This window comes from Raphanus sativus, chromosome 1 (assembly GCF_000801105.2).
Source record: "Raphanus sativus cultivar WK10039 chromosome 1, ASM80110v3, whole genome shotgun sequence".
NCBI classification, from domain to species: domain Eukaryota; kingdom Viridiplantae; phylum Streptophyta; class Magnoliopsida; order Brassicales; family Brassicaceae; genus Raphanus; species Raphanus sativus.
In genome coordinates, this window is record NC_079511.1 from 13,556,566 (window position 1) to 13,572,737 (window position 16,172).

Below are 16,172 nucleotides of genomic sequence, written 5' to 3' on the forward strand. Positions count from 1 at the left end.
TAAATTCAGTTATCCTAATTAAAATAGTATAGGTGTATGTGTAAGATATATAACAAACAAAGTTTTTAAATGATAAGTATGAAAATACACAATATGGTTAGTATGCTATTAAACATGATATGTTATCTATAAAATTTGTAAGAATAAATAATTGTTAGAATTTTAACAAATTTGTGACATATAAAAATTAAGATTATAATTTGTAAGAAAATAAAATGTAATATAATATATATTTGATCTAACTGCTAATTCATTATAAATGGGCTTACGTGTTCAATAATTTTCAGATTGGATTTTGACAATTAGTTTTCATAATTACTGTAGACTAATGAGAAAATCAATGGAAAATAATTTTTTGAAAATAAGTGATTCAGTTTCTATATCTTGTAGTAGAGATGTGCGTTCGGATATTCATTCGGATTTGATTCAGGTTTCTTTGGGTTTTAGATTTTTGGGGTGAAAGGTTTTAGCCTCATTCGGTATTTATAATTTTGGTTCATGTTCTGGTTCGGATAACTCATTTGAATTGTTTAAAAAAATATTAAAAATTTTAAAATATAAAAGTAAAAATTTATATAACAAGTAAATTTGAATAATGTATGGCAAAAACTTAAACTTAACATAAAAATTGTTTTGGTTCGAATATCAAAAGATAGTGATCTCCTACCATATCATATGCGATTTTTATTATCATTAAATGTGGTAAATTTAGAATTAGGAAATGTATTTATTAAACTGAAAAGACAGCATTAATAAAATTATAAATAATTTCGAAACTGATTTAATAGAGAAAGAAAATTAAATTTTATATTAGGATAACACATTAACTCAACTGAAAAAGACAACATTAAAATAGGTAACTTAATTTATATTAGAACAACACGTTAACTCAACTGGAAAAGACAAGCATTAAATTAGGTAGTTTAATTTAATTCTCAGTGGCATTTAGGCGTAAATACTGTGCAACTTGTAGGGTTAATCCATATGTGTACTTCTGTTTTAATAAAATAGATAATGGTATAAGATAAAAGTAAAAAATAAACAGATCTGTGACTTAATGAATATGAAATGTGAACAAATGTTTTTTCCCCTAGTAAGTACTTCTAGGGACGGTACGGACCAAATAAGCCAAAGACGAAAAAGTCCTTAATATGTCTCGAAGCAAGCGTATGTTGACGAAAGGGTATTACAGGAATCTGCAGCTAAGAATAAAGAGTATTAATGAATGCTGATGATCTACCGAACAGGTGCATGTGACCACCCACTCCCCTATTATTGCCACCGCTCTTTTATCTTTTCCCTCTTTCTTCAATTTTTTAAAATTTTGTTCTTCTAAGATTCATTTTTTAATTTATAATTTTGCAGGTTACTTCATTTGTTCGTTTTCTTAATTTGGTTTTGCCATCTTTACTCATCACTTTAAGGAATTTTCCCAGTAAAATTGTTAGTAATTTTACGGCGACAAAGATAATGACGGTCGTTTATTTAGTAATCAAGAACCATCCATGATTTATAGTATATTCCATTCGTTTCTAAATATATGTTAAAAAAATTTGATGTTTCAAAATATAAAATGTTTTCAATAATTTTTGTAATTTTTGACTTTATTAAAAACTGTACAACCAATTATATATTGTGGTGTATTTTATAATTGACTAGTTTAATTTTCATTTATATTTTGAATGATATTTTCTAGGTAAAATTAAAATTTTTAATATAAAAGATCTCATCCAAAATATCTTACATATTAAAAGAAGGAGTATATCTTTAGATATGCGAAACACTCCAAAATAATACGGAGTTTATCTTTAAATCTATCTTATTAAAACAGGAACATTACAACTTCTTCTAGGTAGATTTTTAAAGATGGACCTCATATATTTAAATTAAATGTCTCATTCTTTATATATAATATGTACCATAGTCTAACTTTGCATTGATGTATTTCCTTAAATACAGTTCTTATTTTTGTCCGTATTCCATATATGATTTTTACATTTATTACATATCGATTTAAATAAGATATATACTAAGAATACTAAAAATATTAATCGTTCTATAATTATCCTATACAATTCATTTTAAATTGATCAGTATATTTTCATTGGCCATATTAATTTTATTAGTACGAATAACATTAGGTAGATAAATCATAGACACATACATAAAGATATGACTATTCTTATAACTACGTTGGGCCTAATCTACTTTCTAAAACAAATAACACATAACTTCATATATTGTATAGAATATAGTAATATTGTATAGTATTATACTTATACAATAATACTAAAAACAGACCAAACTGAAATATAATATATATCGAAAATGCTTTGAACACTTACACACAAAATATATTAGACCTCAGCGATAAAATTCACTTTGAAATTACGTAATAATTATTTTAAAAAATTAAATTTCGTAATGTACAAAAAAACATAAGTTTTATATAAAATTTTGTGTTACAATAAAAAGACACAACTCGTGCTTGCAAAGTGTTATTTTTACATACGAAAAACAGTTTTGATATTGTTCTTTAAACACAAAATTTGAATTATACAAACTCGATACTACATAAAACTAAACAATATAGAATACATTTTAAAAATAAAACCCGTGCGGGTGTGCATATGTTTATATAATATATAAATATATTATGTTACACATATTTTCATATAAATAATACCCCAATGTAAGTTTTGTATGATAAATGTTGAAAATACAAAATATATAGTACTATATATTTTAAATAATATAGAAAAAATCTACTTTACGTTATCATAAAATTTAAAAAACAAATTTATTAATTAAACACATTGCTTATTTAAACACATTAGTACACATTGTTATTTATCAAAATTTTATATTAATACACATTGCGATCATGTATAACATTTAGTAAAAACAAAGATAAAAAAAATTTGACTCCCGCTCGGTCGAGCGGGTCATGATCTAGTTGTTAGTAATAATGAATCAAATGAGTGCTATCAATTTCAGAGGTGACAAGAAAAGGGATTGAAGGTGATGCGTACTTGACTTCTCGGTGAAGAAGAGAACAAACAAGCAGGAAACAAAGATTTAATTTTTATAACAAAAAAGTACAGAAAGAATTACTTTTTAAATTTTTTTTTAAAAAAAACAAATATTCAAGAAAAGGTTTTATTATTCCTTCTTACTCCTTTTCCCATCTGTATCAGCAAACAACCCATGTTCATAGTTTCTTCACCAGATAACCCTATCAGCTTTCTCTGTTTCCTTCTCCTCACAAAAAGTTTTCCTCTTTCGTTGAAACCCAGATCTTTGTTCTTTTTGGCTCTTTCATTTCTTTGGTTTGGTTCCATCTCTATTTTGGTTTCACTGAGAGCATCCTACTTTGTGTGTGTTTGTACCCTCTTGTGGGCTCTCTCTTCTTATGTTCAGATCTAGCACCTTATTGGATCATAATATACTGTCAAAGCTGGGGGATCTTTAGTTTGTTTTGTTAAATTTGCATTGCTTTCTTGAATAGAAAGTTTCAACATTTTGGGATTGATTGCCTAAAAGGCTGTTGTGAGCCCTGCCTACTCTTCTTACTAAAAGTGTTAAACCAAACTACACACATTTGTGGACATTTATGTTTCTTGGAGGAGATTAGATTAAGGGATTTGCGTTTTCGTAGCAGTAATCGGTTGACTAGGTGATTCTAGAGCTCTTTGAGTGGGTATGTCGAAGCAGAGGACGAAGTTTGTGGAACTTGTGTTGTTGTTGATAATCTTCACTTGTGTTGTTGGCTATGGAGAAGCTCAGTCCAAGAGTTTCCTTGTTGATTGTGGCTCAAACACTTCAACCAAAGCAGATGGAAGGATATGGGTTGGAGACTCATCTCCCAACAGCAGTTTGAGTCTTATTTCATCAGGACTTGACGCCGCCACTTCATCCACACCTTCACAGAGTTCTTCTTCTGTCTTTGCTGAGATCTACAAGTCCGCTCGTGTTTTCACAACCACTCTAAACTACTCATTCCACGAGATACCTCAGGGAAGCTACTTCGTTAGGCTTCACTTCAGCCCTTTCTCCATGGGAGACCACAACGTGAACGACTCTTCTTTCAGCGTCTACGCGAACGGTCTGAGGCTGATGCTTGACATCAACGTCCAGGGAGAAATCGCCCATAAGAACCTCATCTTGCTGAGCTCTGGTCACAACGCTACCGCCTCTTCTCTGGTTAAAGAGTTTCTCTTACCCATAGGACCTGAGAAACTGGTTTTAAGTTTCATCCCTGAGAAAGAATCTTTCGGCTTTGTCAACGCTATTGAGATTGTTTCAGTTGACGACAAGCTTTTCAAAGATTCGGTTACTAAAGTTGGTGGAAGCGAGGTGGAGCTTGGTTTGGGAGGACGTGGGGTCGAGACAATGTACAGGCTCAACGTCGGTGGTCCCAAGCTAGGTCCAAGCCAAGATCTTAACCTGTACAGAACATGGGAGACAGATTCAAGCTACATGGTGATCGAAAACGCCGGCGAACACGTCGACAACAGCTCGAGTATCTCGTACGCTTCGCATAATGACTCACCCGTGGCTCCTCTACTTGTTTACGAAACCGCGAGGACCATGTCGTCGGACACCGAAGTCTTGGAGAAAAGGTTCAACATGTCCTGGAAGTTCGAAGTGGATCCTAACTTCGATTACCTGGTCAGGCTCCATTTCTGCGAGCTGGTGGTTGATAAGCAGAACCAGAGGATATTCAGAGTATACATCAACAACCAGACGGCTGCTGGTAACTTCGATATATACGCCCGCGCCGGTGGGAAGAACAAGGCTATTTATCAAGACTACTACGATCCCGTCTCCTCCAAGAACGACGTTCTCTGGATCCAGCTCGGACCTGACACGTCCGCTGGCGCTTCCGGGACCGATGCTCTTCTCAGTGGTCTTGAGATTTTCAAGCTAAGCAAGAATGGGAACCTAGCTCATCTCGTGAGGTTTGATTCGTCTGGTCACTCGGTAGATAACTCGAGGATGAGGATTATTTGGATCAGCTTTAGTGCAGGTGTAGCAACCCTCGTTCTTTTGGCCTTCTTGGTGACTATGGTTGTGTGTTTGTGCAAGATGAGGAGTCGAAACAAATCAGATGATGACGACTCCAAAAACAACCCTCCTGGCTGGCGTCCGTTGTTCTTGCACGTCAACAACAGTACTACAAACGCGGGTGGCGGCGGCTCGCTGAGGCTGAACACTCTCGCGGCGTCCACCATGGGTAGGAAGTTTACGTTGGTTGAGATTCGTGCAGCTACCAAGAACTTTGACGACGGTTTAGCTATTGGAGTTGGAGGGTTCGGTAAAGTGTACAGAGGAGAGCTTGAAGATGGGACTGTCATAGCTATCAAACGAGCGACCCCGCATTCTCAGCAAGGGCTTGCTGAGTTCGAGACGGAGATCGTGATGCTCTCGAGGCTTAGGCATAGGCATCTTGTGTCTTTGATCGGGTTCTGCGATGAGCACAACGAGATGATCTTGGTTTACGAGTACATGGCTAATGGAACTCTGAGGAGCCATCTGTTTGGAAGCAACCTACCTCCTTTGTCGTGGAAGCAACGGCTTGAGGCTTGTATAGGCTCTGCAAGGGGGTTGCATTACCTCCACACGGGGTCTGAGAGAGGAATCATCCACAGAGATGTCAAGACGACGAATATATTACTAGACGAGAACTTTGTGGCCAAGATGTCTGATTTTGGGCTGTCTAAAGCTGGACCTTCGATGGACCATACTCATGTGAGTACAGCTGTGAAAGGGAGTTTCGGGTATCTTGATCCTGAGTACTTCAGGAGGCAGCAGCTGACAGAGAAGTCAGATGTGTACTCTTTTGGTGTTGTGTTGTTTGAAGCTGTTTGTGCTCGAGCTGTTATAAACCCGACTTTGCCTAAAGACCAGATCAACCTTGCGGAATGGGCTTTAAGCTGGCAGAAACAGAGGTCTCTCGAGTCGATCATCGACCGGAATCTGAGAGGGAACTACAGTCCTGAGTCGTTGGAGAAGTATGGTGAGATAGCGGAGAAGTGCTTAGCGGATGAAGGGAAGAACAGGCCGATGATGGGAGAGGTTTTGTGGCATTTGGAGTATGTTTTGCAGCTTCATGAAGCTTGGCTTCGCAAACAGAATGGAGAGAACTCGTTTTCGAGCAGCCAAGCGTTAGAAGAAGCGCCGGAGAGTTCTCTGCAAGCTTGTTGTTCCAATCAAGATTCCTCAGAAGCGGAGAAGAGCCAAACAGGATCAACTCTTCACAACATAGTGTAGAGGAAGGCAACGGATTTGGCTATCCTCAAAATTATTCTTTTGTTCTTTTGTTTCTATTGATTATGATCTATTCAGAAGCTCTTAGTAATAGAGCTTGTAATGTGTTATGCTGCTACTTGCAAATATGATTTGCTTTTTAAGGTATTTGTTTCTACTTTTTTCCTTTGCTAATATGCATGCATAGTATGGTTTGTGCATTGGAGATTCTTCAACAGGTCATTCCACTTGCATCAGAAGAAACATGTTCTCTATTTCAAATTATCTCGCTCACAATCACTTTAGGTTCCAAAAAAGTGTTGAAATGGTTCTACAAACAGCAGGCTTAAAGCTCTGTCTCAAGGAAACTGCAGAAAGGAACAAGAGTTGATACGTTTGTGTTTTGGTAAAGGCAAAAAAAAATACAACTGTCAAAAACAGAGAAGACAGTTTGGTTCCTCTCTCGGAATTGTAGAAAGCTTCAAGATCCTGGGAGGATATAGCACGGATAGGTAAAAGACAAGATAGATAGATCTCATTTCTTGCCACCACCGGAAACATTGAACTTGAAGAAAATGATATCTCCATCCTGAACAACATATGTTTTCCCCTCCTGTCTGTATTTTCCTGCGCTCTGCATTAGTTTATTTTACAGGATTGATTGAAGTTAGAGACTCAAAACTCTCAAATCCGTGACGCATAGAGATTTTCGTCAGCATGCGACTACTTTTTTTTTTAACTCATGCCACATCTTCAACAAGAATATACTGCGTGTCTGTGATTAGAGGCTACTACTACTCCAGAAACCTTAAAGCAATGGGGGAGGAAATGGAGTTTGATAAGTACCTTGACGGCAGGTTCATTGCCATGTTCCTTGATATCCTCAAACTTCATAACCTGTAATAATATAGACAATAGATTAATTTCTATATGGTTTGCATTAGGATTCTACTTTGATATTTACAAGCCTGCGTCTATCCAAATCATTAATAGAAAATCAACAAGTTGAATGAGATTATGGAAACACTTCAACATGAAAAAAAAAAATCTTCAACACTTAGGAGGGAAAAAGGCTTTGGCACAAGTAAATTCTAGGGTGTGAAAAAACTAGTGAGATGAAAGATTCAAGAGAATGAGAGGAAGGTGACCTCGGCACAAATAAATCCTCTCTCAAAATCAGAATGAATGGCCCCTGCAGCTTGAGGAGCCTTTGACTGCCGTCTAATTTGCCAGCACCTCACCTGAAAAGAAAAAAATATCATTTGATGGATCATCTACCTACTTGACTTTACACTGAGCATAATGCTTAGAACAAAATCTAAGAGAAATAGAGACTACAGCCAGCGTATTTGTGTAGCCAAGTGAATTACTAGGAAAGTGGGATTTTAATACCTCACCATGCCCAACTGTAAAGAAATATATGAGGTTAATGGCTGAAAATCCGGTTTTGATGATCCTCGGAAGAGCACTGTCAAAAAAGCAGCAATGGGCCATTAGATTCACTCTCTATTCAATTGAAAAGGGGCCTAATGCTGTTATTTTATTACTAACCTTTGCAGTTTGTTTTCCTCACAATACTTTGATGCTTCGTCTGGAAGCATATCAGCGAGACTCCTTTCAAAAACACCACTAAATGGAATCATAGTATCACCACCGTGTTCTTGAACCCTACAAAACGATGACACATGCATATTTAGTAGTTTCAGAGAAGTATAATAAAAGAAGTACATAAGATAATTTCGCAGCAAGAGTTAACATATTATTATTCAACATTGTTCGGTGAAGGGATATTAGCAAGTACCAAGCATGAATCTTGGGCAAGAACTTGTTTTTCTTCCTCTGGTAGTCTCTCTCATTCATGTTAATCTGTGAGTTCAAATTTGAGAGCATTAAGTGATCAGAAAACGTCCGAACAACATGCCTTTATGATATTTAAATAAACAACAGAGTCTATCCTGAGAAGAAGGAAAAAAAAAGGAAATTATTGCAAAACGAGATGAACATCCAAGATGACTCACCAGGTAAACAACGGGCTTTGCCGAGAGCAATTGGAAAGTGTTCAAAATCTCGATATCAGCTGTTTTCCAGTCCCCGAGACGGACATCCTTTCCTTCTTCCAGCCAAGCTTTTACCTGTTCACAATATTTTTTGAGCCAATTAATAGCTAATGACCAACAACATTGACAAACAAAAACCGCATGTTTAGCACTTAATAAGCATATATACCTTTAGCAAGAGGTCAAGTTCAACTTTGAGAGCCTTGTCATTGCTCCTCTTCATGCTCTTCTCCACATCTTCAATCTTGTTTTTAATGAACTCAATATCCTAAAGTTGCACCAGGTTAGTTCCATTAGGTTACCCAAACAACAATATACAAGATCCAACTGACTTAAATATTAAAAAAAAAAAGTCAAAGATGTCGATGTCAATAGTTGTAATAGATTTTATTCTCACCTTCAGTCGCAGTTCTTCAGTAATGGTCTCCAAATCTCTAACGGGATCAACAATATCATCGACATGAATAATATCAGAATCTTCAAATGCACCTGCACATGTTTGGTCGTAAAAATTAAACTAACAAGAAGAGAATTGACAAGAAATCTTACTATTAAAAGAGTACTTAACAACATGAGGAACAGAAACACAGATGTACAGAAGATGCATTCAAGAGAAATACATATGCCCATATGGGATAGAAAACAAGAAAAAAAAGACAAGAGAAATACATATGCCCATATGGGATAGAAAACAAGAAAAAAAAGAAAAAATAGAAGCAGTAGCTCGTTGAAAGGCCAATCTATGCATGAAATCACCATCTGAACCACAAATCAGACTAAACTCTAGGAGCAAAAGAAACATACGCAAAACATGGAAGATGCCATCAACAGCACGAATATGGGACAAGAAGTTGTTTCCAAGGCCCTGTCCTTCATGAGCGCCTCTAACAAGTCCAGCAATGTCATGAATTTCCAAGAAAGCTGGGATCTGAGTGAGAGACAAATCAGAACAGAAAGAAGTGAGCTTTGAGCAGCAACATGCATAAACATTCTTGATTCAATCACACAGAGTTAACAGACCTCAGCCTTAGGCTTGTACAATTGGCAGAGCCAGTCGAACCTGTCGTCGGGGATGTTGACACGTGCCTCGTTAGGCTCAATGGTACAAAAGGGGAAGTTCTCAGCTGGGATGGAAAGCTTTGTCAGAGTGTTGAAAAGCGTAGACTTTCCCACGTTTGGTAAACCAACCTACGCAAACAAACCCATGGTGCGTTACATGCAAGCAAGCATGATTCTCTACATCATCATCTCCCTAGGATTCTACCATCAAACTTAACCTAGAGTAGTACAGTAAAAGAAAAACTCATAAATAGGCTTGACCATTTCTGTATCCAGGTGTGGATCGGATTTTTCGGATTTTTATTCAATTCCAAGTCCATTCTTAATAAATTTGCAAAAGTATAGGTCAGGTTTAAATACTTTTTTGATAAAAAAATGAAATAAAATACATAATAAAAAATCTAAACATAAAAAATTTGATAACACTAAAATCTAAATAATGATGACAAATCAAAACTCAAAAATTATAACCTGTAACAGGCGTAGTATATATATACCACACAAAACTATAAAATTATATATATGTTCAGTTTAATTCGGACTATGTTTTCGGTTATTAGATAACCCAAATATCCGAAATATCACAAATATGAAATCCGGATCAGGTTGGTTGGTGGATCAAAACCCGTATCTTATTTATTTCGGGTTGGGTTCTGGTTTTATGCCCAGGTCTACCTCATAAGTAACAAAAGACACTTCAATCGATGGAAATATTGCGATGGGCATATCTAAGATTGTCCCATTCTTCTTTCTAAATGAATTAACTTAGAATCTACACACACACAAAAAAAAAATGATAAAAGAGAGAGGTAAATCACGATTCCGATCTTGAGGTGAGAAGAGAAACGGCCGAGAATAGGCCTCTCTACGGGACCTGCGTCTTTGGCTTTGGCTTTTGGAGGCATGTTTCTCTCTTTGTGTCGAGCTTGAAAATAAACAAAAGTTGAGAGAGATTCTAGTGTGGTCTTTTTTTGCTGATTAACGAATCTAAACGGCGATGATCTTAATTAGGTTAAGTTGAGAAATAGCGCAGCTCTCAGACCGGTCTAAATCGGACGGATATTTCCCGGTTTACGTCGAATCATTGCCGGATACAGTTTTTCTAACCCAAGTTAAGTGTTACTAGAAATACCTCCAATCACAGTACAGTATAGTGTGCAACGTCAACGTCCGCACCATAGCATCGCACCATAACCATGATTAGTTTTGTTTTCTTTTTTTTTTGTAAACGAATGATTAGTTTTGTTTTTGTTTATTTGTTGATTTCTCCATAATCTAAGAATAATAAGTCGGTTTAATAAATACTATGTGTTTTCATGCACCATGTGCAGTAAAAATATTTTAATTTGAATTAATTTTTTAACAGATAAAATAAAATTATATTTAAAAATAAAATTTTATTAATATTGTAGATTTTCTTTTTCTTATAAATATTTTAATATAAATTTAATTTAATTAAAAATAAATTAAGATAAAAAATAATTTTTTATTTTCAATTATATTTAAAAATATGCATGTATATATTTATAATTATAATCTTAGATAGATTTTTATAACTTTTTATTTTGATAAAATATATTAAATACAATTATATAAAATTGCATAATTATTAAAATGTAAAGTTAAACAGTCTTATAAAAAATTAAATATATAGGAAACTAATGATTTTACGATTAAAATTTTATAATTTTCTATAAAAATTGTATAAATTTTTGAAAATTTTAGTATAAAATTGTATAATTTAAAAATACATAACTAATAGATATTTCAAAATTTGTAATGTTATATTTGAATATATTTATTTTAATGATGATGTATGAGTTATTACCATATTCAAAAAAAAATCAAAAATATAAATTAATATTAAATGTAATTTATGAGTTGTTACCATATTTAAAAAAGTTTACTAAAAATATAAATTAACATTAAATGTAATTGTACATGTCATATTAAATTATAAGTCATGTCATCAATTTTATTAGTAATGTCATATTATTTTTGTGAAAATTGATGTAGAAATGACACGTGGCAAAATCACTTATCAAATAATGCATAAGGGATTTTTATAATACATATGTTTTAATAATAAGTAGTTTTGAAAAATATATAAATTAAAATGTCCATATAAATATTAGATATTATTTTATTTATTATTATTTGAAAAATGTGATTTGTGATAACTATTGAGTGAGACCAAAATTCCAAAAAAAATATTATGCAGAGATTGATTGTATGATCAGTAAATAGGATCTTTGAATTTTCAAAAAATTGATGCACTTTCCGTTGTATGGAATGAAGTCTAGAATGAACAGATCTTGAAAAGTCGATTAGTTATGAACAGATAGTTATGAGTATTATCAGAACTTGTTACCATAACTATTGATTATTGTTTTCAAAAATTACGAAAAATTGACAAGTACACAAAATCGCTTTAGATATTTATAACCAATTCTGTCCAAAAGTAAACCAAACCGTACCACCCAAATCAGAGTAAATCGTTCAGCTTGTACATGGAAGTTGAACTGTTTGTTGCTCTCAACATTGGAAAACAAAGCTCAAGCTGAAAGACTACTTTTTTCAAATTACTCAAAAAATCAAAGATTGGATTAGATTCAATCAAAACCATCACAAAAAAAAAAAACACTCCAAACACACATTTACAAAACTACATATTTTCTCTAAAGCTTTTTAATCAGCAGTTCAGCACGACAATAAACAAACAAACTACACAATCACTAAATCTTTTTTTTTAAAACAACTTCCTCAAGTTTGTTTCATCACACGAAAACTCCTGCATATAACAAACCTACTATTATCATACTCTCAGACAGCAATCTTGTAGATGACTGTCACAGGAACGTTAACCACGTGACCTCTGTCTCCAACCATCCCAATTCTTCCAAAACTCGCCACCGTATCATTCTTCATCGCCCGAAAGACAAGACTCAAGACCCTCGTCTGACCGTTACCGATTGTAAACTTAGCCGGTGAGACCTTAACAGAGACAGAATCAGGTGCCATCAACCCCACTGTATAAGTCTCGTTTGTAACCGTGGATGCAATATTAGTAACCCATCTCAGGACAGTTCGAGTACCAACTAGCTTAGCTATTGTCACCGAGGGTAGGTTCAGGTCAGAGGCTGCAAGCGAGGAGTTATACGAAGAGCAGCTTTCGCCAGTGTAGTTGAGAACAACGGGAGATGATCCATTGATGCCGCACAGAAACTTCATGTATTCATTGTAACCTACACTTAGCAGAAACACTTCTACGTAAATAAAATATAAAAAAAAAAAGAAGAAGATGGACGTTTTGGACGTGGGATGCAACAACCCGTCCTGCGGAACCACCCATCCATAGACCCAAGCTCACAGCCCTGCAGCGCACCGACCCCAACCCCTCTATTATGAGTTCTCACCTTTTAACAAATCTCCCACAGGACAAATTGTTAAAGAGTGCTCACCAACAACCTAATTAGGGAGTTAGTGAAAACTCATAATAGAGGGGTTGGGATCGGTGCCCTGTAGGGCTGTGAACCTGGGGTCCGACGTACAGGACAGGTTGTCACATGGGAGGTTCAAGATAGTGTGTACATATATACCTATGTCAAAAATCAAACCGGGGTCAAGAGCTGCAGTAGCATTAACGAACCCACTACCCATATCGAAAGGCGTTGCAGGGGTTTGAGTAGCGTCAGGGTTTAAGACAGTGCGTTGCGCCATTATAGGCTCACCCTTTCTGTCTGTTAGAGAAGCTGTTGTCGAGAGCGCGGATCCGATGGCAGCAGGTGTGAAGTGAGGGAACTTCTGCTTGATCAGTGCTGCAATACCCGTTACGTGTGGAGCTGACATGCTTGTCCCTGACTCCATCGCAAAACGCTCACCTAAACACCAAGCACAGTTTAAATCTCAAAAAAGACTCTACAAAACACACAGACAAAACTAGTGATGATGATATGTGTACCTTGAAAATCAGGAGTACCGATGCCAAGAGGACTCCAAGCACCCCATATTGAGTTCCCTGGAGCTACTAAGTTGGGTTTCATTACATCGGCATCTTGGAAAGAATTGTCTTCTGGGTCAGGTCCTCTAGCAGAGAAGTACATGACCTTTGGTGCTGTAATGCCATAGGTAGGCTTCATGCCTCCAACTATTCTCGCAACTGAAGCAGAACCAACTATTCTGCCTGAAGCGTTGTCCCTAGACAGAGAAGTATTGTAGTACTGAAGTAAAACCTGCACATGTTACATAGGAAGAGTTAAGCTACATTCTTCTTCATTGTAATAAACTACTTCAAGATTGTGATTGTACCAGAGAATCTTGTGGGGAGGAGATTAGAATCCCTGGAATATCCATCGGAGTTGAAGTCATCTGAAAACCGGTGGAAGAAGGATCCATATAGAAGACAAGACCTGCTGCTGTTAAGTTCTTAGCTGTTATTAAAGCTTGTTTGATGGTTGACACACCGAGAATGAACCGGACTGTATAACTGCAGACAAGGATCTTTCCCTGCACCAGCTTCTGATCGTAGCTACTTGAATCTTGGCACTCCCCAATATATATAGCATCCATAACGGTTGTACCATTGCGAAGCGCATGTGAAGCTAAAACAAGTTTATGCATTGTTCTTGTACCAGCTAATAGCAAAAAATGAGAAACTTGTAAGGTCAAGAAAGAAGCTAAGCTATAAACCAAAAAAAAAAGACTTACATGCGAGTCCAACTCCAGTGATAGTGACATTATTTCCGAGGATAATTGAGTTGGTATAAACTCTATCATGAGATGTAGCTCCAACTGTGAAGATCCAAGGACTGAAGGAAGACATGCTCTTAGGAGCTGGACCTGTGTTTCCAGCTGCTTGCACTACAAAGATGCCAGCTTTCACAGCTGAAAGCAATGCCATATCGATCGGGTTGAAGAACGTGGCGATGCCAGGTGGACGTCTATTCGGTGTGATTGATAAGTTTATTATGTCAACTCCATCTTGAGCAGCCTTTAAGAAGAATAACTATATGTCAACTACCAAATCATTTCATCAAAAATTTCAGAGGACATCTGTTTTTTTTCTTAATACCTGATCTATGGCTGCAATGATGTCTGCTGCAAAACCTCCAAACCTCTTATACAATGCCTTGTAAATAGCAACACTAACCAGAAAAAAAAAGCCAGTGACATTATTATAATTAACATTTCGGCCTCGCCAGAGACAGAGACAGAGAACCGACATATGGCAACACGTGACTAATTTATACCACTTCTGTAGGGTCAGGATACCTCTGTATAATTAAAAAAATTATCATTGTTTTGACTTACTGAGCACGAGGAGCCATCCCACTAGCATTCCCAAGGTGATGACCACAAACCACCACCGGGACACCATGATTCCCAGCTGCAACAGAAGCTGTATGACTGCCATAAACCAAACCAAACCAATATCAGTAGCATTAACCAAACTAGTATGAATCAAACACAAGAGTGGGTTCTACACTTACGTGCCATGCCCTTCACCATCAAACGGTGAAGCATCATCCTGAGACGAGTTCAAGACGCCTCTACTGAGAGCCGACTCAGCGAAATGGCGTGCTCCAACGAGCTTCCTGTTGCAAGAACCGGAAGGGAAACCAGTGGTGACTTCACAGACACCAGTAAACCGAGGAGGGACAGGATACGAATGTCCTGAGACTTCGTCGCTGAAACTAGGATGAGTGGGATCGATTCCAGTGTCTATAAACCCTATAACAACTCCTTCTCCTGCATACTCAGAGCCTCCTTCACGGAGCCAAGCTCCACGTGGCAAACCTAAGAACTGAGGCGTGTGAGTGGTTGCTTTCTTAACCGGAAAATCCAGAACCACGTTGTGTACTTCCTCTCTTGCAGCCAGTCTATCAGCCTTGGAAAGAAACAAAACCGCAGTTAAAACATTGAAGAAACAGTAACAATTAGAGAGATAAGAGAGTACCTGTTGTTTGGTGATAACAGCAGAAAAGCCATTGATGAGATAGTGGTAGCTGTAGAGCTTAATGTAATTCTCTTTTCTCAATACTTTTCTCAGCAACGAGTCATGAACTCTAACTATGGAAGCGCTTCGGTTCCTAAAATGTATAAACAAAGAGAGATTGAGATTGTAATCAGAGCATAAAGGTATCAGCTTGGAGCCTTTTTATAGTTAAAGAGTTTCAGGAAAAGACCAAAGAACACAAGCAGACAAGTAATCTGGGACCCAAAATTGACGAATTGCAACATTTGTGGGCAAACATGAAAGAAAAAAAAAAACTAAAAAGGAGGTAACTTTGTTTGTACATACGATGTTCTGTAAGTTTGAGATGAAGTAGATGTAAGAGAGATTCCCGTTTCTCTGCCGGAGGAGGAATGAACAGATGGAGGAGGGTCCTTGAGAGTAACAATGTAAACAGCAGATGACGAAGCGGCAGCGTTTTGGTCGGAGTCATCGAGGCAGAACACAGACGACGAAAGCAAACAGAGCACAAACACGGAGCGTACAAGAGAAGAAGACTCCCTCATGATTCTTGAGAAGAAGAGAAGGGGATAAGAATGGAAATTGCAGATACCTATTGGAGCTCCATTGGAGAAGACTAGTGTATCTCAGAAGCACAGAGAGAGAGAGAGAGTTAAGAAGGTTTTAGAGTACAATGGTCTCAGAGTAGTACTTTTTGTCTGAAGAAGAAAGAAGAAAAAGGCTTCTCGGTGTCTGAATGCTTTATTAATGCACAGATCGGTGGAAGGTCTTTTAACATGTTCTCACTTGTAGTTTCCTTTTGTTTCCAAGTGTGTTTATGCCTTCGTAATGCA

At 36.5% G+C, this 16,172-nt stretch overlaps 3 protein-coding genes across 3 annotated transcripts; 1 reads left to right on the top strand and 2 right to left on the bottom strand.

Annotated features, from left to right (window-relative positions):
• Positions 1-3,173: 3,173 nt before the first annotated feature.
• On the top strand, positions 3,174-6,432 carry LOC108863455 (probable receptor-like protein kinase At1g30570). The gene has a single exon (XM_018637893.2). It carries the CDS (start codon positions 3,703-3,705, stop codon positions 6,271-6,273), a length of 2,571 nt encoding a protein of 856 aa, XP_018493395.2. The 5' UTR covers positions 3,174-3,702; the 3' UTR covers positions 6,274-6,432.
• A 66-nt stretch (positions 6,433-6,498) lies between these two features.
• On the bottom strand, positions 6,499-10,365 carry LOC108863476 (obg-like ATPase 1). The gene is made up of 12 exons (XM_018637915.2): positions 10,184-10,365; positions 9,327-9,494; positions 9,111-9,234; positions 8,704-8,795; positions 8,476-8,574; positions 8,268-8,381; positions 8,051-8,115; positions 7,801-7,917; positions 7,642-7,717; positions 7,398-7,490; positions 7,096-7,146; positions 6,499-6,883 (listed from the first exon to the last, which is right to left on the bottom strand). Exons 1-12 carry the CDS (start codon positions 10,268-10,270, stop codon positions 6,785-6,787), a joined length of 1,185 nt encoding a protein of 394 aa, XP_018493417.1. The 5' UTR covers positions 10,271-10,365; the 3' UTR covers positions 6,499-6,784.
• Positions 10,366-11,947: 1,582 nt separating this feature from the next.
• LOC108863466 (subtilisin-like protease SBT2.1) lies at positions 11,948-16,172 on the bottom strand. The gene is made up of 10 exons (XM_018637903.2): positions 15,667-16,172; positions 15,322-15,454; positions 14,855-15,252; positions 14,676-14,771; positions 14,437-14,509; positions 14,073-14,355; positions 13,674-13,999; positions 13,327-13,597; positions 12,965-13,246; positions 11,948-12,610 (listed from the first exon to the last, which is right to left on the bottom strand). Exons 1-10 carry the CDS (start codon positions 15,882-15,884, stop codon positions 12,189-12,191), a joined length of 2,502 nt encoding a protein of 833 aa, XP_018493405.2. The 5' UTR covers positions 15,885-16,172; the 3' UTR covers positions 11,948-12,188.

Excerpts from the sequence above, each read along its gene's own strand:
- LOC108863455 (XM_018637893.2), top strand. The coding sequence starts at position 3,703 with ATGTCGAAGCAGAGGACGAAGTTTGTGGAACTTGTGTTGTTGTTGATA.
- LOC108863466 (XM_018637903.2), bottom strand. The coding sequence starts at position 15,884 with ATGAGGGAGTCTTCTTCTCTTGTACGCTCCGTGTTTGTGCTCTGTTTG. Across the intron at positions 13,247-13,326 it reads CGGTACTCCTGATTTTCAAG|GTGAGCGTTTTGCGATGGAG; the intron begins GTACACATATCA and ends CTTGGTGTTTAG. Across the intron at positions 12,611-12,964 it reads CGGTTTGATTTTTGACATAG|GTTACAATGAATACATGAAG; the intron begins GTATATATGTAC and ends TGCTAAGTGTAG.
- LOC108863476 (XM_018637915.2), bottom strand. The coding sequence starts at position 10,270 with ATGCCTCCAAAAGCCAAAGCCAAAGACGCAGGTCCCGTAGAGAGGCCT. Across the intron at positions 8,382-8,475 it reads AACTTGACCTCTTGCTAAAG|GTAAAAGCTTGGCTGGAAGA; the intron begins GTATATATGCTT and ends TATTGTGAACAG. Across the intron at positions 7,918-8,050 it reads TTGCCCAAGATTCATGCTTG|GGTTCAAGAACACGGTGGTG; the intron begins GTACTTGCTAAT and ends ATCGTTTTGTAG.